The sequence below is a fragment of the Marmota monax genome, unplaced genomic scaffold (assembly GCF_021218885.2).
Source record: "Marmota monax isolate L192 unplaced genomic scaffold, Marmota_monax_Labrador192_F-V1.1 WCK01_AAM20220418_F8-fsc00108, whole genome shotgun sequence".
Lineage (NCBI taxonomy): Eukaryota > Metazoa > Chordata > Mammalia > Rodentia > Sciuridae > Marmota > Marmota monax.
The window spans coordinates 6,055,540-6,075,834 of record NW_026694593.1 but is presented as its reverse complement, the minus strand read 5'-3'; the positions used below and the strand labels follow the sequence as shown (position 1 = coordinate 6,075,834).

Genomic DNA, 20,295 nt, shown 5'->3' with positions numbered 1-20,295 from the left:
ATAGATCATGTGGAGGGGCTGGGTTGTGGCTACAACAGTGGTAGAGGGCTTGCCTCGCCGTGTGAGATGCTTCTTTTGATCCTCAGCACCATAAAAATAAATAAATAAAGATATCATGTTCATCTACAGACAAAAAAAAAAAATTTTTAATTGGACACATGGAGAAGGCTTGAGACTATGTGATGAGGGTGAGAGGGTCCCAGCCACCCCCGGCTTCTCCAGCTCCAGCCCCTGTCTGACCACAAGCACGTGAGAGATCCTGAGTGAGAACTGCCCCGTGAGCCCCTACCAAACTCCTCGACCACAGAAACCGCGAGAAACCAAAAACTGATCTTTATAGCTTTAAACATCTAAATTTGGGGTTGTACAAAGATAACAATTGTTAATTGTTATTGTCAATAATTGGAACAACTTCCTAAAACATACTTTTTCTGATGGAGGCTCTCTAGTACCCTTTTTGCTCTGTGACATGAGGGGTGACAATTATCTACTCTTCTTTAGTTTTGCTTATGCTTTTCTTCTACCTTAACCAAATAATTTTCCCTCCTCTAAATTCTCAGAGCTTATTAATCATCTATTCATTCAGCATTTATCTTATGCTCCCTTGAAGTATCCCATGTGTGTTATTTAATTCTGTTTTCTCCTAACCAGATTGGAATGTCCTAGAGAAAGAGCCAGTCATCAACCTGGCTGTTTTTTGGCATCACTCTCAGGACTTGGCACAGCGCTGTGCATAGGTACTCAAGGCATGTTCAATAATTGATATATCTCAAATATCTCTCAGGTAGTAGTCTAAATTCATGCTTACGATAGGAAATTAAGAATTTGGTTGGTGCTTTCTTAGAGAACAGGTGATGAAGTAGGAGTTAAGGATAACTGCAGACTGCTCTGCCTTTTACCTTTTTAACTTTACATTTTCCAAACCAGATAATTTGTAGTCTCAAGATAAAAGCTAAGGGGTTGGGGATGTGGCTCAAGCGGTAGCGCGCTCGCGTGGCATGCGTGCGGCCCGGGTTCGATCCTCAGCACCACATACAAACAAAGATGTTGTGTCCGCCGAAAACTAAAATAAATGTTAAAATTCTCTCTCTCTCTCTCTCTCTCTCTCTCTCTCTCTCTCTCTCTCTCTCTCTCCCTCTCTTTAAAAAAAAAAAAAAAAAGATAAAAGCTAAGTAGCCAGGTGCAGGGGCACATGCCTGTAATCCCAGCAACTGGGGAGGCTGAGTCAGGAGGATCATGAGTTCAAAGCCAGCTTCGGCAAATTAGTGAGGCACTAAGCAACTCAGCGAGACCCTGTCTTTAAATAAAATATAAAAAAGGGCTGGGAATGTGCCTCAGTGGTAAAGTACCCCTGGGTTCAATCCCTAGTACCAATACATAAATAAAAATAAAGCTAAATCAGTGTAACTGATGTATTTTTTCTGGAGTTCAGACTGATTTGGAACCCCCAGAAATGTTTTTCACCCAAACTTCTGAGAAATTCCATCCCCCAAAATCCAAGGTCATAACTGCTCCCCTTAGTTCCAGAACAGTGATCAATACTCAGCAAACAACAGCTCTAGTTGTTCCCTGTACTAATATCCTTTGGGAACTTTCTAGATCAACATCCTCTGAGGCAAGGTAGGTTTTTATATTTGTTTAGGGCCTTAGAATTAGGAGATATAGATCTATATATTTATATCTATCTACCTAAAGTGAGTTGCAAAGGAAAAAAAAAAACTGAACCTTATTGAAGTTAAATGGTGAGGTAAATTATCTGCATAGATGGCCAGCAACAATTTCTCCCATTTCTATGCACACGTGATCCTCTTCATATCAAGAGGTAGAATCCATTTCTCCTCCCCTTAAATCTGGGCTCACCTTCTGACTTGCTTTCACCAATAAAATATAGTGGAAATAACACCATGTCAGATCAGAGCCTATCATTTAAGAGGCTGGAAGTTTCTTTCTTGCTGTTTTAGGAGCCAGTTCTCACATAAAGTCCAACTATCCTACTGGAAAGAGAGGCCACTGAATCCCTCATTATAAAGATAAAAGCCCTGGACAATGAGAGACTGTAAAGCAAGGGAGAATCCAGACATCCTCTACTGTCCCAGCCACCACTGGGCAGGCGTGGACCAAGTGAATGAAGTCTTCTTGGATCCTTCATCCCTGTCAAGTGGCCCCAGCCAGTGCTACGTGGAGTAGAGATGGCTATTGTACCATGCCCAGCCCACATTCAGAATCTTGAGTCAATATAGCATGGTTGTTGTTTTAAACTACTGAATTCTGAGATGATAATAGGTAGCAATAGGTAATTAAACAACAGCAGTAATAGATAACTAAAGCAAGGGATATACCCAAGGTCTTATAATTTTACATTAAAAAGATGAATATTTTTTTAAATATATATTTATTTTAGTTGTAAATGGACCTTTATTTTATTTATATAAGGTGCTGAGACTCGAACCCTGGGCCTCACACATGCTAGGCAAGTGCTCTGAGCCACAACCCCAGCCCCTGAAGATGAATCTTAATAAATCCAGTTTCTCTGAGCAAAGTTCATATCTTTTTCTAAAAGTGACCATTACAATACTGCTTAATCTGTGAGTGCTCCCCAAAATAATAATAATAATAATAGTAGTAGTACCAAAGATTGAACCTAAGGGTGTTTAACCACTAAGCCATATCCCCAGCTCTTTTTATTTTTTTATTTTGAGACAAGCTCTTGCTAAGTTGCTTAAGACCTCACTAAGTTTACTGAGGATGGTTTTGAACTCATGATCCTCCTGCCTCAGCCTCCTGAGCTGCTGGGATTATAAATATGTGCCATCCTGCCCAGTTAAAATATCATTCTTACTCCCTGCTTATATTCAAAATGCCACAGCTAGATATTCAATCATATAATCCTTGTTGAGATGCAAAAACTGCAGGATAAGAAAACGTGATTATTTTACTAAGCCTTATTTAAAGATATTTATCAGATATTTCTGAAAAGTTTTCATTGGCATCAAGAAAACTATAAAGCCAGGCACTGTAGCACATGCCTGTAGTCCCAGTGACTCAAAAAGCTAAAGCAGAAGAACCGGCAAGTTCAAGGCCAGCCTTAGCAATTTTGCAAGACCCTCAGGAACTTAGACCATGCAGAAAAATAAAAAGAAATGAATTGCATTGGACTGGGATTGTGGCTCAGGGGTAGAGTGCTCACCTAGCACATCCAAGGCCCTGAGTTCGATCCTCTGCACCTCGTAAAAATAAATAAAATAAAGGTATTGTGTCCAACTACAACTAAAAAATAAATATTAAAAAAAAAAGAAATTAATTGTGGTAAAGTGGTAAAGTGTCCCTGGGTTCAATCCTTAGTACACACACACACAAAAGAAAGAAAGAAAGAAAAGAAAAGAAGGAAGGGGAGGAGGGAGGGAGGAAGGGGTAAAACAACTGAACTACCCTACATTTTTTTATAATTTGGAATCCTCTGTACAGACTGCCAGTACACAGTAAAGAAAGAAATCTACATATTGTTGCAGTAACTTGATTATTGTCATGTAAATACCAAATTCTGTGGATCAGCTGCAAAACTTGTAAAATCTAGGCTGACTCACCTCCCTGTGCAACGGGAGCAAACTTCTTTAACATAAGCCAAAGACAAACTTGAAGAGGGAGTCTTCTAGAAATAAAGCCATATTGAGTATCAAATATAAATTAAGTTACTTCTGTGTATATCCCAGTAACACAGATGATAAATATTGCCTTAAGTGAAATTAATGGCTAGGCATGGTAGCACACACTTGTAATCCCAGCTACTCAGGAGGCCGAGGCAGGGGGATTACAAGTTTAAGGCTATCCTGGGCAACAGAGACTCTGTCTCAAAATAAAAAATAAAGAATTAGGAATGTGGAATGTGACTCAGTGGTAAAATGCCCCTGGGTTCAATCCCTAATACTGGGGGGGAAAAAAAAAAAGTATAACTTTGGTCATAAAGTTACTTTCAAAAACAACTGTCAGTGGCAGCGTGCTTGCCAGCACCTCTGAGGCACTGGGTTTGATCTTTAGCACCACAAAAAGATAAACAAATACAATAAAGGCATGCTGTGCATCTACAACTACAAAACAACAACAACAACAAACTAGAAACTTCTGGTTAAACGTGGAAGTTTTTTGTGGGGGAGGGTGCTGGGGATTGAACTCAGGGGCACTTAACCACTGAGCCCCACCCCCAGCCCTATTTTGGATTTTATTTAGAGACAAGGTCTCACTGAGTTGCTTAGCACTTTTGCTGAGGCTGGCTTTGAACTTGAGATCTTCTGCCTCAGCCTCCTGAACTGCTGGGATCACAGGTCTGAGCCACTGTGCCCTGGAAATTTTAGTACATATTTTCCTCCATTTCTTCCAAATCTTACTAACATGACTTTGAAACAATAAGATCTAAATATAAAAGAACAAAAGAGGACTGGGAATAGAGCTCAGTGGTAGAGCACTTGCCTAGAACTGGTTCGATCCACAGCACTACATAAAAATAAATAAATGAGTAAAATAAAGGTATTGTGTCCATCTACAACTAAAAAAAAAATTAATAAAAATATAAAAGAACAAAGACTGAGCAAGGAGAAGACAACTCACAACAGCCGAACTATGGAAGCAGGCTAGATATTCATGGACAGATGAATGCATAAAGAAAATGTAGGATAGGGCTGGGGTTGGGGCTCGGTGGCAGAGCACTTGCCAAGCATGTGTGAGGCCCTGGGTTCCATCCTCAGCACCACATAAAAACAAACAAATAAAATAAAGGCATTCTGTCCACCCACTACTACAGAAAAAAAGAAAATATAGGATATATACACAAAGGAGTTCTAGTCAAACATAAAGAAGAATGAAATGAGTCACTTGCAGGAAAATGGATGGAACTTGAAAACATCATGTTAAGTGAAATAAGCTGAACTAGAAGGTTAAGGGTCACATTTTTCCTTCATACATGGAAGCAAGAAAGTAAAAAGAAGAAAGCCAAGGAGTCTCATGAAAATCAAAGGGAGACTAGAGAGGAAAGGGACCAGGGGGCGGGAGAAGGGCAGGGAAAAGAGTGATATTGGCCCAGTTACATTGTAATATCGTGTGCACATACAAGTAGTAACCGTGATCCCGCCATCATGTGTCATCACACTGCATCAGCAAGAATATAAGGGAGAAGGAGAAGTAATGAGAGAACCCAGCAGAACCTTGGAATCTGTGAAACAAATAAACAGTGTGATTCAGAAATGTTGTTTCTTGATTCTGACGTCTTCCTTTTTGTGAAGAAAAGCTCAGTCAGTGTAACAGCGCTTTGTTCATCGACTCTAAATGGACTGTTCCATCAGTTCCACCCCTTGCTCCTGAGAGGGGAAGCCTGCCCACCACCACTCTGCTCTGTGCCTTTACCCTGACGTCCCCCTCACCCAGGCCGCCTGATTCTCAGGGGCAGTTACCGTCACACTGAAATTCATTCTCCAATCTGGCCCCTACAGTAAAAAAGTAGATATGTGGACATCCGTATTTATTTTTTGCTTTATTTCTCAACCTGTTTGGGACTTGAAAGAAAAAGGAATGCCACTGTCGGGACCCCCTTCATCCCTCCCTAGTCTAGGGGTAATTATCTTAGCAGAGAGGAGAAAATCCAAACCTCCCCACAAGGGGTTCAGAGTCAAACTGATTTACATCCTAGAACCACAACATTTCCAAGGCACTAAGAACTCTTGAGGTGAGGGTGAAGGTAGAGCTAAAACAGAATAGGGTCAAAGGTTTATTGAAAGAGCGAATTTCAGTTCCCAACTCTGGTCCCCAGAGATCAAAGAGTTACTCTAAACTCGGTGGAACGGAGCACTGTCAGAAGAACTGCAAGCTTCTGTGAGAAGGTGAGAAGCCTCCTCTCCACCCAGCCAAGGCTTCTCTCTCTTTCATTCATCTTATAGTCAAAGTGTAACTTGAGGTCAAAAGTTAGAGGTTTCTTCTCTGAAGAGAATGGTAGGAAATGGCCAGATATGGTCATCCCTTCACCTTGCAGTCTACCAACCGACACCTTCCAGACCTGATCATAAACACCTGAGGGCCGCAGTCTTAGGTATGAATGAAAAGGCAAGGATCACCAAATATTTTAGAAGGGGTCTGACAGAAAATCAGAAACTTAAAATAAACAAATTCAAAAAAGAACTCTGAAGAAACGAGGCAGGGCAGGGAGCAGGAGGAAATAAAGAAAAGAATGTTATTTCATGAGACGGGGACTGTAGTTCTGTGGTAAAGCATTCTCATGGGTGTGGTGGTGCACACCTGTGATCTCAGTGGCTTGGAGGCCGAGGCAGGAGGATCTCAAGTTCAAAGCCAGTCTCAGCAAAAGTGAGGCACTTAGCAACTCAGTGAGACCCTGTCTCTAAATAAAATACTAAAATAGGGCTGGGGATATGGCTTAGTGACCAAGTGCCCCTGAGTTCAATCCCTGGGATCCCTACCTGCCCCCCCCCCAAATTCTCATACTGTAACTATCAGCAATGTGATCTGGAAAACTGAAAAAAAATATTCAAAGGAATTCTGACCACCCTCCTCTCCCTAATTACTTTGACATTAATTCTTGAGCACTTTTGTGTTTTCTTAAGCAGCTGTAGTACTAAAGTGTTAAACAACACACATGTAATACTAAATGTGATTACCTATCAAATTAGAATCTCAGGTCTACATTACCTCAGGGTGCAATTTGCTTTTGCTTTTCTAGAAAATCTGATTCCATCTATTTCAGTCTCCTCACTGATTCTTTCTTAGCCATTAGTTACCACTTGTACTGCTTGCAGTTCTGTTGTAACCATTCTTGGTTTGGGGTTTTTAAAAATCCGACTCCCTCCTTTATTTAACTCCCATATACCCCATCACACAAACTCAGAGCAATTAACAGGTTCCTATAATGTTTTAGAGTAGCGAGTTTAAATACCTAGGTTAAGACCCTTTAAGACAAGACAAACAAGAAAGTCACTACACCTGAACACTTTTGATTCTGACATTCACATTTCACTGCATTTGCTAGGACAGGAGATGGCGCCAGAAGGCAGTGGAATGGCTTGGTTTTAGTAGTTTAGCCAACCCCAGGAAGAGAAAAAGACTGGAATGGGAGAAGTCAGCACTGAAACAAAGATGCCAGAGTTTGAATAGAAACTCTCATTTAAAACAAAATAATTAGGGGGCTGGGATTGTGGCTCAGCAGTAGAGCGCTCGCCTAGCACATGCCAGGCCCTGGGTTCGATCCTCAGCACCACAGAAAAATAAATAAATAAAATAAATGTATTGTGTCCAGCTACAACTGAAAAATAAATATTTAAAAAATCATGATTAGGGTTATCTAGACACGTACTCCATGTCAGCAAGACTAGAAAGCAACAATGGATGTATTCACAATAAAGCCAAAGATCAGAATAACATCAAATCCCCAGTTGAAGATGCTCACTGCCTTTCTCCCTCTTTCCTAGGAACAACAGCAGTCGTCTGTTTGGGAGCATGAGCACCTACAGGGGCTGCTCACTCAGGAATGGAAAGTGCTGATTTGGGGCTAAGACATCTTTGTGAAATAATGTTCAACTGTACAGGAAAAAAAAAAATAGCCCACCACAGTGAAATTCCTCCCAGAAGGAATCCCACTGGAAACACTTTAAATTTAAAAAATTCACAGATTAGCCAGGAGGTGGCGCCTGTCAAGATGCTACCTGCCTTGGGACGCTGACTCTCGATCCCGCAGGCTCCAGGGGACTGCCTGGCGGAGGTCATTCAATGCAGACTTCTTTCCTGCTGTGTGAACGATATTTCTGCTTTTTTGTTGTGGCGCTTCCTCTGTATTAACCACTCTGATTCTGAAGAAATCGGATTTAAACTTTTGTATTCTTCAGAGATGGGATGGATAGATGAGTCTTTGGGGAAACTTCAGAACAGAAAAGTTTTCTATAAGGGAAAAATAATTTCAGAGGGAGATGAGAAAATAAAAAAGGAAAAGACATCTGAAAACAAACGGCTCTGTTTGGCAGAGCCATCCCAGGGGACAGGAGGGCGCAGCTAGCGCCTGCTGCAGGAGCTGATGACCCAGCACATGCATTATTCCCTTCCTTTGCCTTTTATCCTGCTCCCTTATTTAGCTTCGGCTCCCTTTGTTTGGGGAGCAAAGAGGACAGAGGGAGCTCAAATGGGTGCCTCCTTGGGACTAGTGACTCCGGTGAAGGGTATGCAGGAGAGAGATCTTGAAATTGTCCGTGGGCTTTCACATTCCCTAATGAGGGATTTAGGATGTACATTCCGATCGGGATTTCCAGTCCCGTGGGGGAGCACACACCAGCCCACATTCCTGAGCCGCGCCGCCTCTGTGCTCCGCTGGCCCGGCTCCACAGTGCCAGGTTTCTCTCAGTCCCACTGTCCCGCCTCGTCCCCCCTGGGGCAGGAAGGAAGACCCTGGGCCCCTCAGACTCTCTCTGCTCATTCCGTGCTTGTTCTCTGGAGTCCGCCTTGGCCTTTTCTGTGATGGTGATTGTTTCCATGGTCTCCCCATCTCCCTCCAGCCCCGGCCTCTCTGCTAGGGGTCAGTGTCCTCTTAAGTGACAAAAGCCGCCCTAGATCTGGGCTCCCTGGGGAGGGAGGTGGCTGTGTCTGGCAGTTAGAGCCGCTGTCTCTCCATGGTGCTGTGGCAGCCCCTCCCCCACTGGGCACACAAATGGGCTTTATACAGCAAACAAAACCACCCCCCCCCCAGCCACACAAGCACGTGGACCCAGGCCTCACCGTGGGAAGGGGGTAGTGACAGGAACAGGAGGAAGACAGCGCTCCCGACAAGTTCTCCTCGTATTACTTCTCTTAATCTCCACAACCCAGGTTTTCAGACCTTGACTTCCCACCCCTACCCCACCTGCACCCTGAGTCCCCAGCTCCTTCCTTCTTGACTTCTCCCCTAACTCTGACTCCTATTCCAGGGCAGCACAGACACTGCCAGGCATTGGGAATAGGCCCCCCACCAGCTGGCCCCTACCACCCAGGGTGCCACTCCTCAGGGGAGAAGCCAGGCAGGCAAATGAGAACATAGTGTCCTCTTGAGGTGGCTGCATTGAGCCCCATAGGCCCCCTTTCTTGTCCCTACCTGCTCCAGGGGACACCCATCTGAGGAGTATCTGCGTGAACAGCAGAGGAAAGAAGAGCTCACCCAGCTGGGCTCCTGAGCCAGGGCCAGGGCTCCGGTGAAACTCGCGCGCTCTGGCTCTGAGCAGGGGCCATCCTGCATGCCTAATTGGCTATTTAAGGAGCTGCCCGCCTGCAGTCCAGGCACCCCCCCTCCCCACGTACACCAGTCCAGAGCCACCTTAAAAGCGAGAGGCAATTGTGAAGACACTGGCCAGCAAGTGGACTGGAGACTTCAGAAAGAGATAAAGAGAGCAGAGAGAGGCAGCAAGAGATTTTCCTGGGACCCAGAAATTCACGGTATCCCAATGAAAATCAAATTCCCTGGAAATTCAGATACAGCAAGAGAAAGAGAGATAAATATACTCAACGCCAGGAACTCTTCTTTCCTCTCTCTTCCTCAGTCTCTCTTAGTCCTTTAGTCCCCAAATTCCTGGTTCCCTGTGCCCCTTCCTGGGGATACCATGTTGTTCTTCGCCCTCCTGCTAGAGGTGATTTGGATCCTGGCTGCAGACGGGGGTAGGTACAACTGGCTGTCTGTGTGTTGGTCTGGGCTGATATCCACATGTCACCATGTGTGCTCAGTGGGGGGAGGAGAGGTAAAAGGACGCCCAGGGGCTGGAACAATAGGCGCAGGGGTAGGGAAAAGAACATGGAGGAAACCGTTCGTTCCCTTCTTTTCCCTTTACCTTTCCAGCCCAGCTGTTGTCGGGGACAGGGGAGAAGGTGCCAGGGGCAGGGCCTAATACAGACGAGAGCAGGCATCTCCTTGCAGTTTTCCAGAGGCTTTCCCCACTGTCCTAGTCGCAGGCCGCCCTGGTAGCTTCTTTACAAACTCTGCCGGGGAACTGAGGTGGGGGACATATCTAACAAGGCCAGCCCAGCTCAGACCCTGAACTCCAGCTGATCGCCTGATCACCTCACAGCTGAAGTCCTCTTTTTTAAAAAAAAAAATACTTTGTTTGAGTTGTAGTTGGACACAATACCTTTATTTTATTTTTATGTGGTGCTGAGGATGGAACCCAGGGCCCCACACGTGCTAGGCGAGCGCGCTACCGCCGAGCCACAACTCCGGCCCCCCTCTCTTGATTCTATGGAGAGACTGACTTCCTAGTTTCCCCCTGAGAATACTAGTAAAAATAGTCAATATCTGTTTGACCCTTTACAGTTTAAGGTGGATTTTCAGGAACTCCCAGGAGATGAGGTGTTCCAGAAGTGTCCCCAGGACACCTACACCTCTCTTCTGTGTCTCTCTCATGCCTAGCACACAGTAGGCCTGCAATGAAGCTTTCTTAGAACAAGGCAAAGAGCTGCCTAGGGAGCAGAAGAATGAAGAGGGTAACAGAACAGACGAGCCAAAATTTCATCTGAGGAGAAAGGAAAAAAATAGGGAAAGAAAGGGGGTGTAGACTGACTGTGTTGAGGATTTGATGGGGGAAAAGGGCCCCAGGGGATTCCCTCTGTTGGGGTGGCCCACAGAGCTGGTGAATAAGAGGTTGCCTCCAGCCGTTTCTTGGGCTGCTTTTCAAAGTTGTCCGAGCTGAGGGCGTGAAGAGATCCAAGACTTCTTACACGTCTGAGAGCGGGAAAGAGTTTAGGGTTTTCCCCAGAGTTTCTGGCCATTTTAATATTGCAGCAAAAATCCGCAAGGCCTCCCTCTTCCCCTTGAAGCAGCTTGGCCCTGTGTGGGGCTGGGCCAGCAGACCCCCAGCCTGTCAGCCAGAGACAGGACTGCACGAGAGCCTGCAGAGAGCCTGGCATGTGACCCGCTGGCAGCTCTCCTTTTTACACACAATGCTTCATTTTCATCCTGTCCCTGCCAGCCTGGCTGCCTATGCCCACCCACCACCCTCAACCTAGAGTAGACCCTGCCTTGACTCCCACCTCTCCAGAGACAGCAGGGATCTTGGGAAGCAGAGGTTCCAGGTAATGGGGAGTTTCCTCTAGAACTAGTGGGATCAGAAGGGAAGAATTTCAGTGTTAATTTACAGATCAGTGCCTTCCTTTATGCAGTGCTTCAAGGCAAAAGAATAATTCTCCCTTCTGCTCTCAGTAGCAGCCCCCCACCCAACACACATGCAGAACAGCAAAATTCTTTCCCTTCTTCTTTTTCTGGTCCCTTTCCTCCAAACCCTCTGCCCATATTCTCACCTCGCCCCACCCCAATCTTCTGTTAGATTGACTTGGCCCGGGCTGGAGTGAGGGTTGGGCCGACGGACGGCACTTTTAGACCCAAGTTAATTTTAGTCTCCAGGCTTTCTCTCTCCATTCCCCTTCCTCCTTTACTCAGCAAGCACCAGCTGAGCCTGGCTGTGATTTTAAATAGCCCCCTTCCCCCACCACCACCTTTCGGCTGAGGTGTCCGGTTTCAGGGCTTCCTTTGGGAAGTGGAGTGGAAGGCGGAGGGGGAGGGGAAGTGGTACCAAGGGCCCCTGGGAAGGGAGGGTGGAAGCCATGTGACCCGCTGCCCCAGTCTGCATGGGTTGTAACCCAAATTACTCTGTCTTGCAGGTCACCATTGGACATATGAAGGTGAGAACAGAACTCCAGGCAGCCTGTCAACACCCTTCTAACCCTGGGACCTCCTCACCTGCAGGAAGACTTGTCCTGGGGTGGGGAGCAGTTTCCTTCAGCTTTGCACACTAACCCTCCCTTCCCCATCTCCCCTTGGCCTGGGTTGTGCATGTATGATTTGTAGACCCTGTTGTAATCGTTAAATCCCACACCTCCTGATTCAGCATAAAAGTCAGTTGAGTCCTCAATAAATCCGTGTGGGAGTGAGGGAGTTGGCGTGGAAAGAAAAGTGGGTGGGGAGAGGATCTCGGAGCTTAGCGGCTGTTCTCTTGGCGCTCTGCATTCTTCTCAGTCCTATTCCCAACCTGCTTCTGGAACTGGGACAGAGCTTGAGATGAGGAGTGAGGAAGAGTAGCAGGTTAGTTTGTGACCTTAGGGGAGGTGGAACTCGATCCCTCTGAACTTCTGATTAACGACTTAACAAAACTCCAGTCTCAGTGCGAATTTCAGTGTGAGAGCAAGAAATGACAAAGTCAAGATAGCTAGCTGAATTCCAAGACTACTTAATAGGGCACTCCAAGGAGACCTTCTCTCTAGGATCATTTATTTCCCCTCATTTTATCATTCCTACTCTAATTCTACCTCTCTGGGCATTCAGGCTATCTATCCATCTCCTCTTCCCCTCATTCAGATTTCTTGTCCTCAAACTACAGGTACGAGCTACCACTTCACATGTACCAGGGTAACTGGGGAGTCATCTCTGCCTCTGGGTAGGCAAGGGGAACGGCAGTGTAGAGTCCAGTGGGACTGCTACTTGTCTCTCCCGGGTGGGGCAAGTGCATTTCTACCTGCGCACAGATGGATAACCTGGCAGGGGTGTGTTGGAGGATGGCTGGGGCTGGAGGGCAGGACAAATATCCATGGTTACCCCCACCAGGCCCACATGGTCAGGACCATTGGCCAGCCTCTTACCCTGAGTGTGGAAGCAATGCCCAGTCCCCCATCGATATCCAGACAGACAGTGTGACATTTGACCCCGAGTTGCCTGCTCTGCAGCCCCACGGATACGATCAGCCTGGAACTGAGCCTTTGGACTTGCACAACAATGGCCACACAGGTAAAAACCTAGGCTCCCAGCAGTTCAGATCTCCAGTTCAAATCTTAGGGGCCAAGAGAAAGAAGTATTTTCATAACACAAGTTTTCAGAAAGCTCCGTCCATGAATTTGGAGATATAAGAATGAGGATTGGGCTCCTGTAATCAAGGTGGGAGCTAAATGTCTCTGATCAAGCCTGATGGGCCGACCTCATTGAGAACAGGCAAGCTGTGCTACAAAAGCACTGGTCTATGGGAGGAATTATCTCCCAAGAAGTGGCAACCACGGGTGAGAATGACCCATGTTCCTCCACCAACTCTAACTTGCTCTTTTCCTCACAGTGCAACTCTCTCTGCCCCCAACCCTGTATCTGGGCGGACTGCCCCGAAAATATGCAGCTGCCCAGCTCCACCTGCACTGGGGTCAGAAAGGATCCCCAGGGGGCTCAGAGCACCAGATCAACAGTGAAGCCACGGCCGCAGAGGTATCAGAGAACAAAGAGCTCGGACTAGGACACAAGGGATGGCACAGGGATGACTGGTTCTGGGGAAGGAATCTGCACACTAGGCAAAGCCCTACTGGGGGAACAAGGACAAGTGATGGGGGACAGATTTGGAGCACGATGGGGGTTGCAGTGGTGGATAGGTCAAGGCCTTGGAGGGAATGGGGTAGAAAAGCATTAAATGATTCCATCCCTCTCCCTTCCCTCAGCTCCACATGGTGCATTATGACTCCGATTCCTATGGCAGCTTGAGTGAGGCTGCCCAGAGGCCTCAGGGGCTAGCTGTACTAGGCATCCTGATTGAGGTCAGTGGCCCCCAGTCCCTCCCAGCTCTCTTTCCACTTCCTCTGCGTCCCTTAGGCCTATTTCATTGCCAGCCTCCTTCCTAACCACAGGCAACAATACCTCCTGACCATCTATTCTGTACATAAATGTCTCACTCCCAACACGGACTCATTCCACACTCTCTCCTTTTCCTCCCCTTCCAGGTGGGTGAGACTGAGAATCCAGCTTATGAACACATTCTGAGTCATTTGCATGAGATAAAACATAAAGGTGAGAACTAAAAATCTATAGTGAGATTAGACTTTAGGAATACTTATAAAAAATGACCTAGGCTGGGCCTGCTGGCACACACCTATAATCCCAGCATCTCTGGAGGATGAGGCAGGAGGATCACAAGTTCAAAGTCAGCCTCACTCAGCACCTGCAAGGTGCTAAGCAACTCAGTGAGACCCTCTCTATAAATGAAATACAAAATAGGCTGGGGATGAGGCTCAACGGTCAGGTGCCCCTGAGTTCATTTCCCGGTAGCCTCCCCCTAACCAAAAAAAAAAAGACCTAAGAGGTTTGGGGAGGCAGCAATTTCAGGGCCTGTGGGTTTTGCTTTGGGAACCCTGTCTAGGTAAGTCAGAGTACAGCAAGATGAATCCTAGTCTGTTCTCCCCAGATCAGAAGACTTCAGTGCCTCCCTTCAATGTGGGAGAGCTGCTCCCCCCACAGCTGGAGCAGTTCTTTCGCTACAATGGCTCACTCACAACTCCTCCCTGCTACCAAAGTGTGCTCTGGACAGTCTTCAATCGAAGGGCCCAGATTTCAATGGGACAGGTGAGTAATGAAGAGGTAAAGGAAGAAAATTTTAACTCCAGACCCTTTCCCATCCCAAAAGTGACTTCTCCCACTCTTCTCAGCTGGAAAAGCTTCAGGAGACATTGTTCTCCGCAGAAGAGGAGCCCTCTGAGCCCCTCATACAGAACTATAGAGCTCCCCAGCCTCTCAATCAGCGGACTGTCTTTGCTTCATTCACCCAAGGTGACTCTCCAAGGCTCAGAAGAGAAGGGAAATCAGGGATTCAATGACAGGAACTAGGGAACACCTGAGACAGAAAAAGCTAAGAGGGGAAGGGGTTTCCAGTACTTACTTGGACTGGGAACCACCCCCAGCCCTGGGTGCCCAGGTGATTTTCCCAGGCATAAAGGCAGTGGGCTGCTTACAGTTGGGATGGACTCTGAAGCCCCACTGACCCAAGTTTTCTTCCTCTACAGTGGGATCCTTGTACACCACAGGTAAGAGAGCCCTACCCAGGAATAAGAGACAGGGGGGACCTCAGCAAGTCGGGGGAAAGTTCAATGTTAGTCCTAGGCTGACACCTTCCATCGTTATCTCCCGCAGGTGAAATGCTGAGTTTAGGTGTGGGAATCTTGATTGGCTGTCTCTGCCTTCTGCTGGCCGTTTATTTCATCGTTAGAAAGATTCGGTGAGGTCCTACTTTCCATTCCTGCAGTCCTTTCTTTCAAAAAGTATTCTCATATTCCACCTCTAATTGCTTCACTGAGGACACTCGTCACTCCCATGAACAATTATTCCCCCTTCCAGAAAGAAGAGGCTGGGAAACCGGAAGAGTGTGGTCTTCACTTCAGCACAAGCCACCACGGAAGCATAAGTTCCGAGACATCACAGATGCCTTCCCTTTGTGCCTGTCGGGGAGCCTCTAAAGTGGGGTGCAGGGGCTGGACAGAAAATACTACTAGGAGTTGTAGGCAGACACCCCTCCTTTTCTGGACATCTCTCACGCAGAGGTAAGGACGAGATTCTCATTCAAGGAAGAACAGCAGAGCCTTTAGCCTTTGGCCTCTCAAACATGTAGGAGGACACCAGGAGATCCCCGTGTATTAACACAGCGGGCAAACTATGTTCAGCTGTAGGTGAAGTTGAAGATGTGCCCCAAGTCTCCACCCCTCGCCTTTTTGTCCCTTCCCCTAGATACACTGCAGGATCTCCTCCATGGAAAAAGGGCTGCTGCTGGGGTTACATATTTTTGTTCAGTATAATTGGAAATTAAAGTTTCTGACCTTAATTCTGGCCTATCCTTTAGGGTTCCTGGGAGTGGGAGAGGTCCTTAATCCCTCAGGTGGTAGAGACAGGCAAAGGACATAGAAAAAGAAGCCTGGGCGACTAAGTCCTTTTATCCCACCCCCGAAAGGGGACGTCCAACATGTTAAACCACCAGCTCAGATTTCTGCCCTTGCACCCAAGTGATGCTTGGAGATCAGGGATTGCCAGGTCAGGAAGAAGACTGGACAAGAGGCACAGGGGGGCAGAAATCTCAATTAATATATCATTCCCTCCCTTAGAAGTCAAGTTCCCCCACAATTATAAAGTACTTTTTATTAGTCAAAAATCACAATCACCTTGATTAAAAGGATGGGACACTCCACCCTCAGCAGAAAATGATACAGTTTATAGAAAACCTCCCCACCCCTCCCATACCCCAATTAAAAACTAGAAAAAAACCCACCCTCCTTCCCTGGGATGTCCTGGAGTCCGACTCCTCCAGTGGCACTGCAGCTCTGGAGTGGCCGGCTCACAACAGCACCCTCCACTTCACCTTGGGGAGAGGAGGGATGCTGGTGGCCAAGGCGGTTAAGACCATTAGTTCCAGTAATACCAGTTCCCAAACATGCACTTCCTGCCTTTCCCCCAGGGCCTGGGACCAAGGAGAAAGGGGACAGAAATGAGCCCAGCCACAGGAACAATTTGAGGAGGGAAAATATAGCCCAAGGAGGTGAGGAGAGTTCCAACATACCTCCTCCCTCCCTCCACTTAAAAAAAAGTAAAAGGCAGTTTGGGGTCTTTATCACACCAAAAAAATGGTTCCCTTCAGACCTGAGAAAAAGACCAAGATGTCCAGTCTGGGGAGGGGGGTACTGGAAAACTCAGAGATCATCTACCCTTGAGCTTCCATCCATTTCATCTCCAGGCAAAGGCTAAACTAGGTCCCTTTTCTTGGCAACCTGCACTGTTCAGAACTGGAGATGGAGAAATACAGGGCGAGGAGATCAGGAGGGCACCCCAGGCCCAGGGGTCCCCCCCAGGTTCCCTCAGTCCTCGGGTGGGATGCGCAGGGCAGAATACACCATCACCCGACTGTCCTCCTGCCGTCGGCCTGCAGAGGGGAAGGGGGGTGAGTCATGGGCAGGGTGAGAGCAGAGCACTGACACATAGAGATTCCTGGACAACACAGGGGTCCCCAGGTGGTGGGGATAAGTGCAGATTCAAACCCACCAGTCACTGACTGGCTGAACCCAGGCTACTCCTGGTGAAGCTCAGAAACTAAAGGTCACAAATGGACAAAGCAAAACCCTGAAGGTTGTTGGGGTAGACCAACGAAGAGAGAGAAATTGGGCAATGGACCCGGGCTGGGGCTGGGTTCAGTCATGGGCAGTGGACAGGCAGGTGGGATCTGTCAGGCGATCATTCCAGGTAGTCAGTCCTTACACGAGAGGCTGCGCTGGATACTTCGGAGGGACCCTCCAGCTGTGATGAAGGCCCAGAGCCCCATGGAAACAGTCACTGCATAGATGGGCAGCAAGCTGGCCTCATACCAGGGGTTCAGGAAAGTCTGAGAATGAGGGTAAGAGTATAAAAGAAGTTAGATTCTTTCCCTGACTAATCCCTATATTCTCTTTGTACCTCTAACCCAAGCCTCCCCCAGACATCTTACTCACATTCCCCAGTCTTTCCCTTCAGAACACCAACATCTTGTGGTTAAAGGGATTTGATTTTCAACTCCCTCAAAGATTACGACGACTGCCACTCATCTCAGGCCCTCTGCATTATAGTTTGCCTAATCCGTTCAAACTCTTCCCCAGAGCATCCTCAGAGCAGGTGACATAACTAATGCTGTAGAGACTCACCTTTCTGCCTCTGCCCAATGTAAATCAGAAATTTTCAGAGAGGACACATACCCCCATCCCACTTGCCATTAAATGCTTTTCTGCCTAACTTGGCCCCTATCTCCAACTCACCAGTCCTGATGTCAGTAGGTGACTCCCAACCACCAGGCCCAAAGCCCAGTACCGTCTCCTCTCACAGGCATCAAAGAACACAACTCCCCAAAAGGTATGGAGCAGGATAATGGCTGCTGTCAGAAAGGCTGCAGGGAGGAAGATGGGGATGAGACATCCCTGATCTTCTCCCAGCCTCCTGAGATGTGGAGCCAAAGAAGTCTCCCAGGGAAGGCCAATAAATCAGATCAGGGCCAGGGATAAATGGGACATGAAGGTAAGATTAGAAGTGAGCCTTACCTGAAGTTAGGAAGTAATAGGGTGAGTCTCCATGGATCCCAACCACACCTGGCCCAAGAGCATCAGCCAAAATATTGATAACAGAGAAGACACCACTGATGATACCGAAGGAGAGACCAGAAACTGTGGGGAGGGAGGGTGCCATCAATGTCAGAAATCACTAGAGCCTCATTACCAATGACCTCCTCCCCATTCCCAGTTACATTTCTCCCACACCTACTCTCCCTCCAGACCACCTCTCCTTGGAATCAGGTATGAAGGGAAAAAAGAAGTCACTCAGAATATGTGGATATTTGGAGATTTCCCTAGGGGAGGGGGATGTCCAACTCCCTCTGCAGGTCCCTCTCCCTCCGCTCACCATAGGCCATCTGGCGAATGGAGATGGGAGATCTTCCGTCCTCACTCAGCGATGCTAACCCCTCATCTGCCTTCCTGGGATGAGGTGGAGTAGGGGAAGCATGAGGGAGAGCAGGAATGCTCCTTTCCCTCTAATGTCTTCCCGCGGTGCCTCTTACAAACCACCACCCAAGGGCTGCCCCATTTCCCACAGTGCAATCCTCTGCCCCTCTTCCCTCCAGACCACCCCATCTTCTTACTTAAGCAGCTTGTAGTAGGCAAAGCGGAAGGCCTCCTGAAGAAGGACAGAGACAGCAGCACCAAAAATCAGGAGGCCATACTGGAGACGGGCATCTGACCGGTCTGTCACATGGACCAAGATGAACCAGACCACAGAGGCCAGGAGCAGGGAGACCAGCCAGAAAAATGCCCTGAGAAAAGACAAGGGCAATGAGACACGCAAGGGTAAGGGCAGCCAGAGAAATCAAGGAAGGGAACCAGCCAAGGCTGCAGCATGAAAAATGGAAGTTAGACTTCTGGATGGTCAGAGAGCAGGGACTAGATAGGGTGGGTGTCTGCACCAAGGAACTCGTCTGTAGGAACCTGGATGTAGGGAAGGGGTATAAATCTGGTCACACAGTCTTCAAAGAGATGAGAATCAGAGCCCTGAAGGGTGAAGTGTCCACGCCTGGCTCCTCCCGCAGGGACCGGGCTCGGCCAGCCGAGGTCAGCACAGCCCCTCAGGAGTCTCGGCCTTGGGCCGCCCGGTCCCGCCGGGAGCGCACAGGAGGAAATCTGCGGTCGCTGCACGGCGGAGACCGACCGCCGGGAGGGGCGGACCGCCCGGACCGCGTCCGACCGTCCAGCCCGGGGCCGGGGTTCGCCCAGCTCCTCCAGCCCCTTCCGCTTCTCTTCGACGCTCTCACGCCTCTTCGACCACCCGCTACTCACCCCGCGACCAGGATGATAACGCGGAGAGGGTCCCCAGCCACAGTGATCAGGAAAAGCGCGAAGGCTGGGCCGAAGGCGACGAAAGTGCATCCGAAAAACACCGCAGCCCCCATGGCTGGGCAGCGGGGGAGGAGCCCCGGCCGCAGGCGCAGGACGGAGCGGCGCGCCACCGGGGAGTCCGCGTGGGGGCGGCGACGCGACCCCACCAGGGGCGCGGTGCAATGTCACCCCCGGACCCCGGGGAAGGGGAAGGGGGGTACCGAAGCCCCAGAGGGTCCGCCCGACTCCGTCTACGGAAGCCGAGGAGGGGAAAAACCTCGGCCGCAGCCCCATGGCCACCTCCCCTCCAGTCCCCACCCCCGGAAGGCCGCGGAGACGCGCGTGGGCGGGGCTGCGGGCAGTGGGCGTGCCCGCACGGCCTGCCGGGAGTCGTAGTCCCCGGCCCGAGCCCGAGCTGCCCGGGCGGGGCTGGGCCTGGCGCCGGCGCGGACCCCGGAGTCCGGCTGCGTCTTGGCCGCGATTTCCTTTCATCACTTCATAGAGAAGGGTGGTAGCAATTCTGCTGCTTCTTGAAGGGCTTCAGAAGGGGAAGATCCTGTTTGAATCCAAGAGACAAATACAAAGAACACAGGATGGGGTGGCAAGGAGATAGAGACGGGTATTGTTCTTACTTGAATCAGAGGAAGTTGGCTAGAGTTGCTGCCTAAAGGATGGAGGTTGGACTTAAAAGCAGGAGCTCTTTGGACAGGAATACATCGTATGGCTAATGAAGTCTTCATCTGTGATGACAATCAGAGAGAAGCAAAAGGGCCTGGAGAGAAATATTGCAAAGGAATTTAGAAGGAATTGAGAAGTTAAAAAGCAATCAGAACAATGGGGTTGAGAGAAAAAAGCACACATCCCCCACCCCACCCCCCAGTCATTCAATTCCTTTTATGTCATACTTCCTCTATTTATTTTCTGAAAAATAAACTTCAGTGGCATCTTTTCCTCAGACTAGAGAGAGAGAGAGAGAGACGTTTCCCTATTAGAATGAAGGAAAGTTAAAGTAGGAGGGGAGGTTATGGTCATTCTATTTGAATGGTGAGAGGTTGATCCTTAGGCAAGGATCCTTAGGCAAGGCAAAGGACTCCTAGGATGCGAAATTGAGAGAATCTGAAATAT

General features: G+C 48.2%; 2 protein-coding genes across 4 annotated transcripts; one reads left to right on the top strand and one right to left on the bottom strand.

Annotated features, from left to right (window-relative positions):
* The first annotated feature begins 9,145 nt into the window (after window positions 1–9,145).
* Window positions 9,146–15,614, top strand: Ca14 (carbonic anhydrase 14). 3 transcript variants are annotated; one of them, XM_046421733.2, is made up of 13 exons: window positions 9,146–9,447; window positions 9,552–9,666; window positions 11,659–11,679; window positions 12,375–12,431; window positions 12,599–12,778; window positions 13,098–13,240; window positions 13,468–13,563; window positions 13,747–13,813; window positions 14,208–14,365; window positions 14,449–14,569; window positions 14,803–14,823; window positions 14,930–15,014; window positions 15,134–15,614. In XM_046421733.2, the coding sequence occupies exons 2-13, from the start codon at window positions 9,612–9,614 to the stop codon at window positions 15,198–15,200; spliced, it is 1,071 nt and encodes a 356-aa protein (XP_046277689.1). In that variant the 5' UTR covers window positions 9,146–9,447; window positions 9,552–9,611; the 3' UTR covers window positions 15,201–15,614. The 3 variants fall into 3 exon arrangements, with proteins under 3 accessions (XP_046277689.1, XP_046277688.1, XP_046277690.1); XM_046421732.2 differs by having other exon boundaries at window positions 9,146–9,666; XM_046421734.2 differs by lacking the exon at window positions 12,375–12,431 and having other exon boundaries at window positions 9,160–9,666.
* A 296-nt stretch (window positions 15,615–15,910) lies between these two features.
* Aph1a (aph-1 homolog A, gamma-secretase subunit) lies at window positions 15,911–19,465 on the bottom strand. Its single transcript, XM_046421735.1, has 7 exons — window positions 19,132–19,465; window positions 18,441–18,611; window positions 18,203–18,276; window positions 17,845–17,967; window positions 17,566–17,693; window positions 17,036–17,159; window positions 15,911–16,703 (listed from the first exon to the last, which is right to left on the bottom strand). The coding sequence occupies exons 1-7, from the start codon at window positions 19,242–19,244 to the stop codon at window positions 16,639–16,641; spliced, it is 798 nt and encodes a 265-aa protein (XP_046277691.1). The 5' UTR covers window positions 19,245–19,465; the 3' UTR covers window positions 15,911–16,638.
* Window positions 19,466–20,295: the final 830 nt, after the last annotated feature.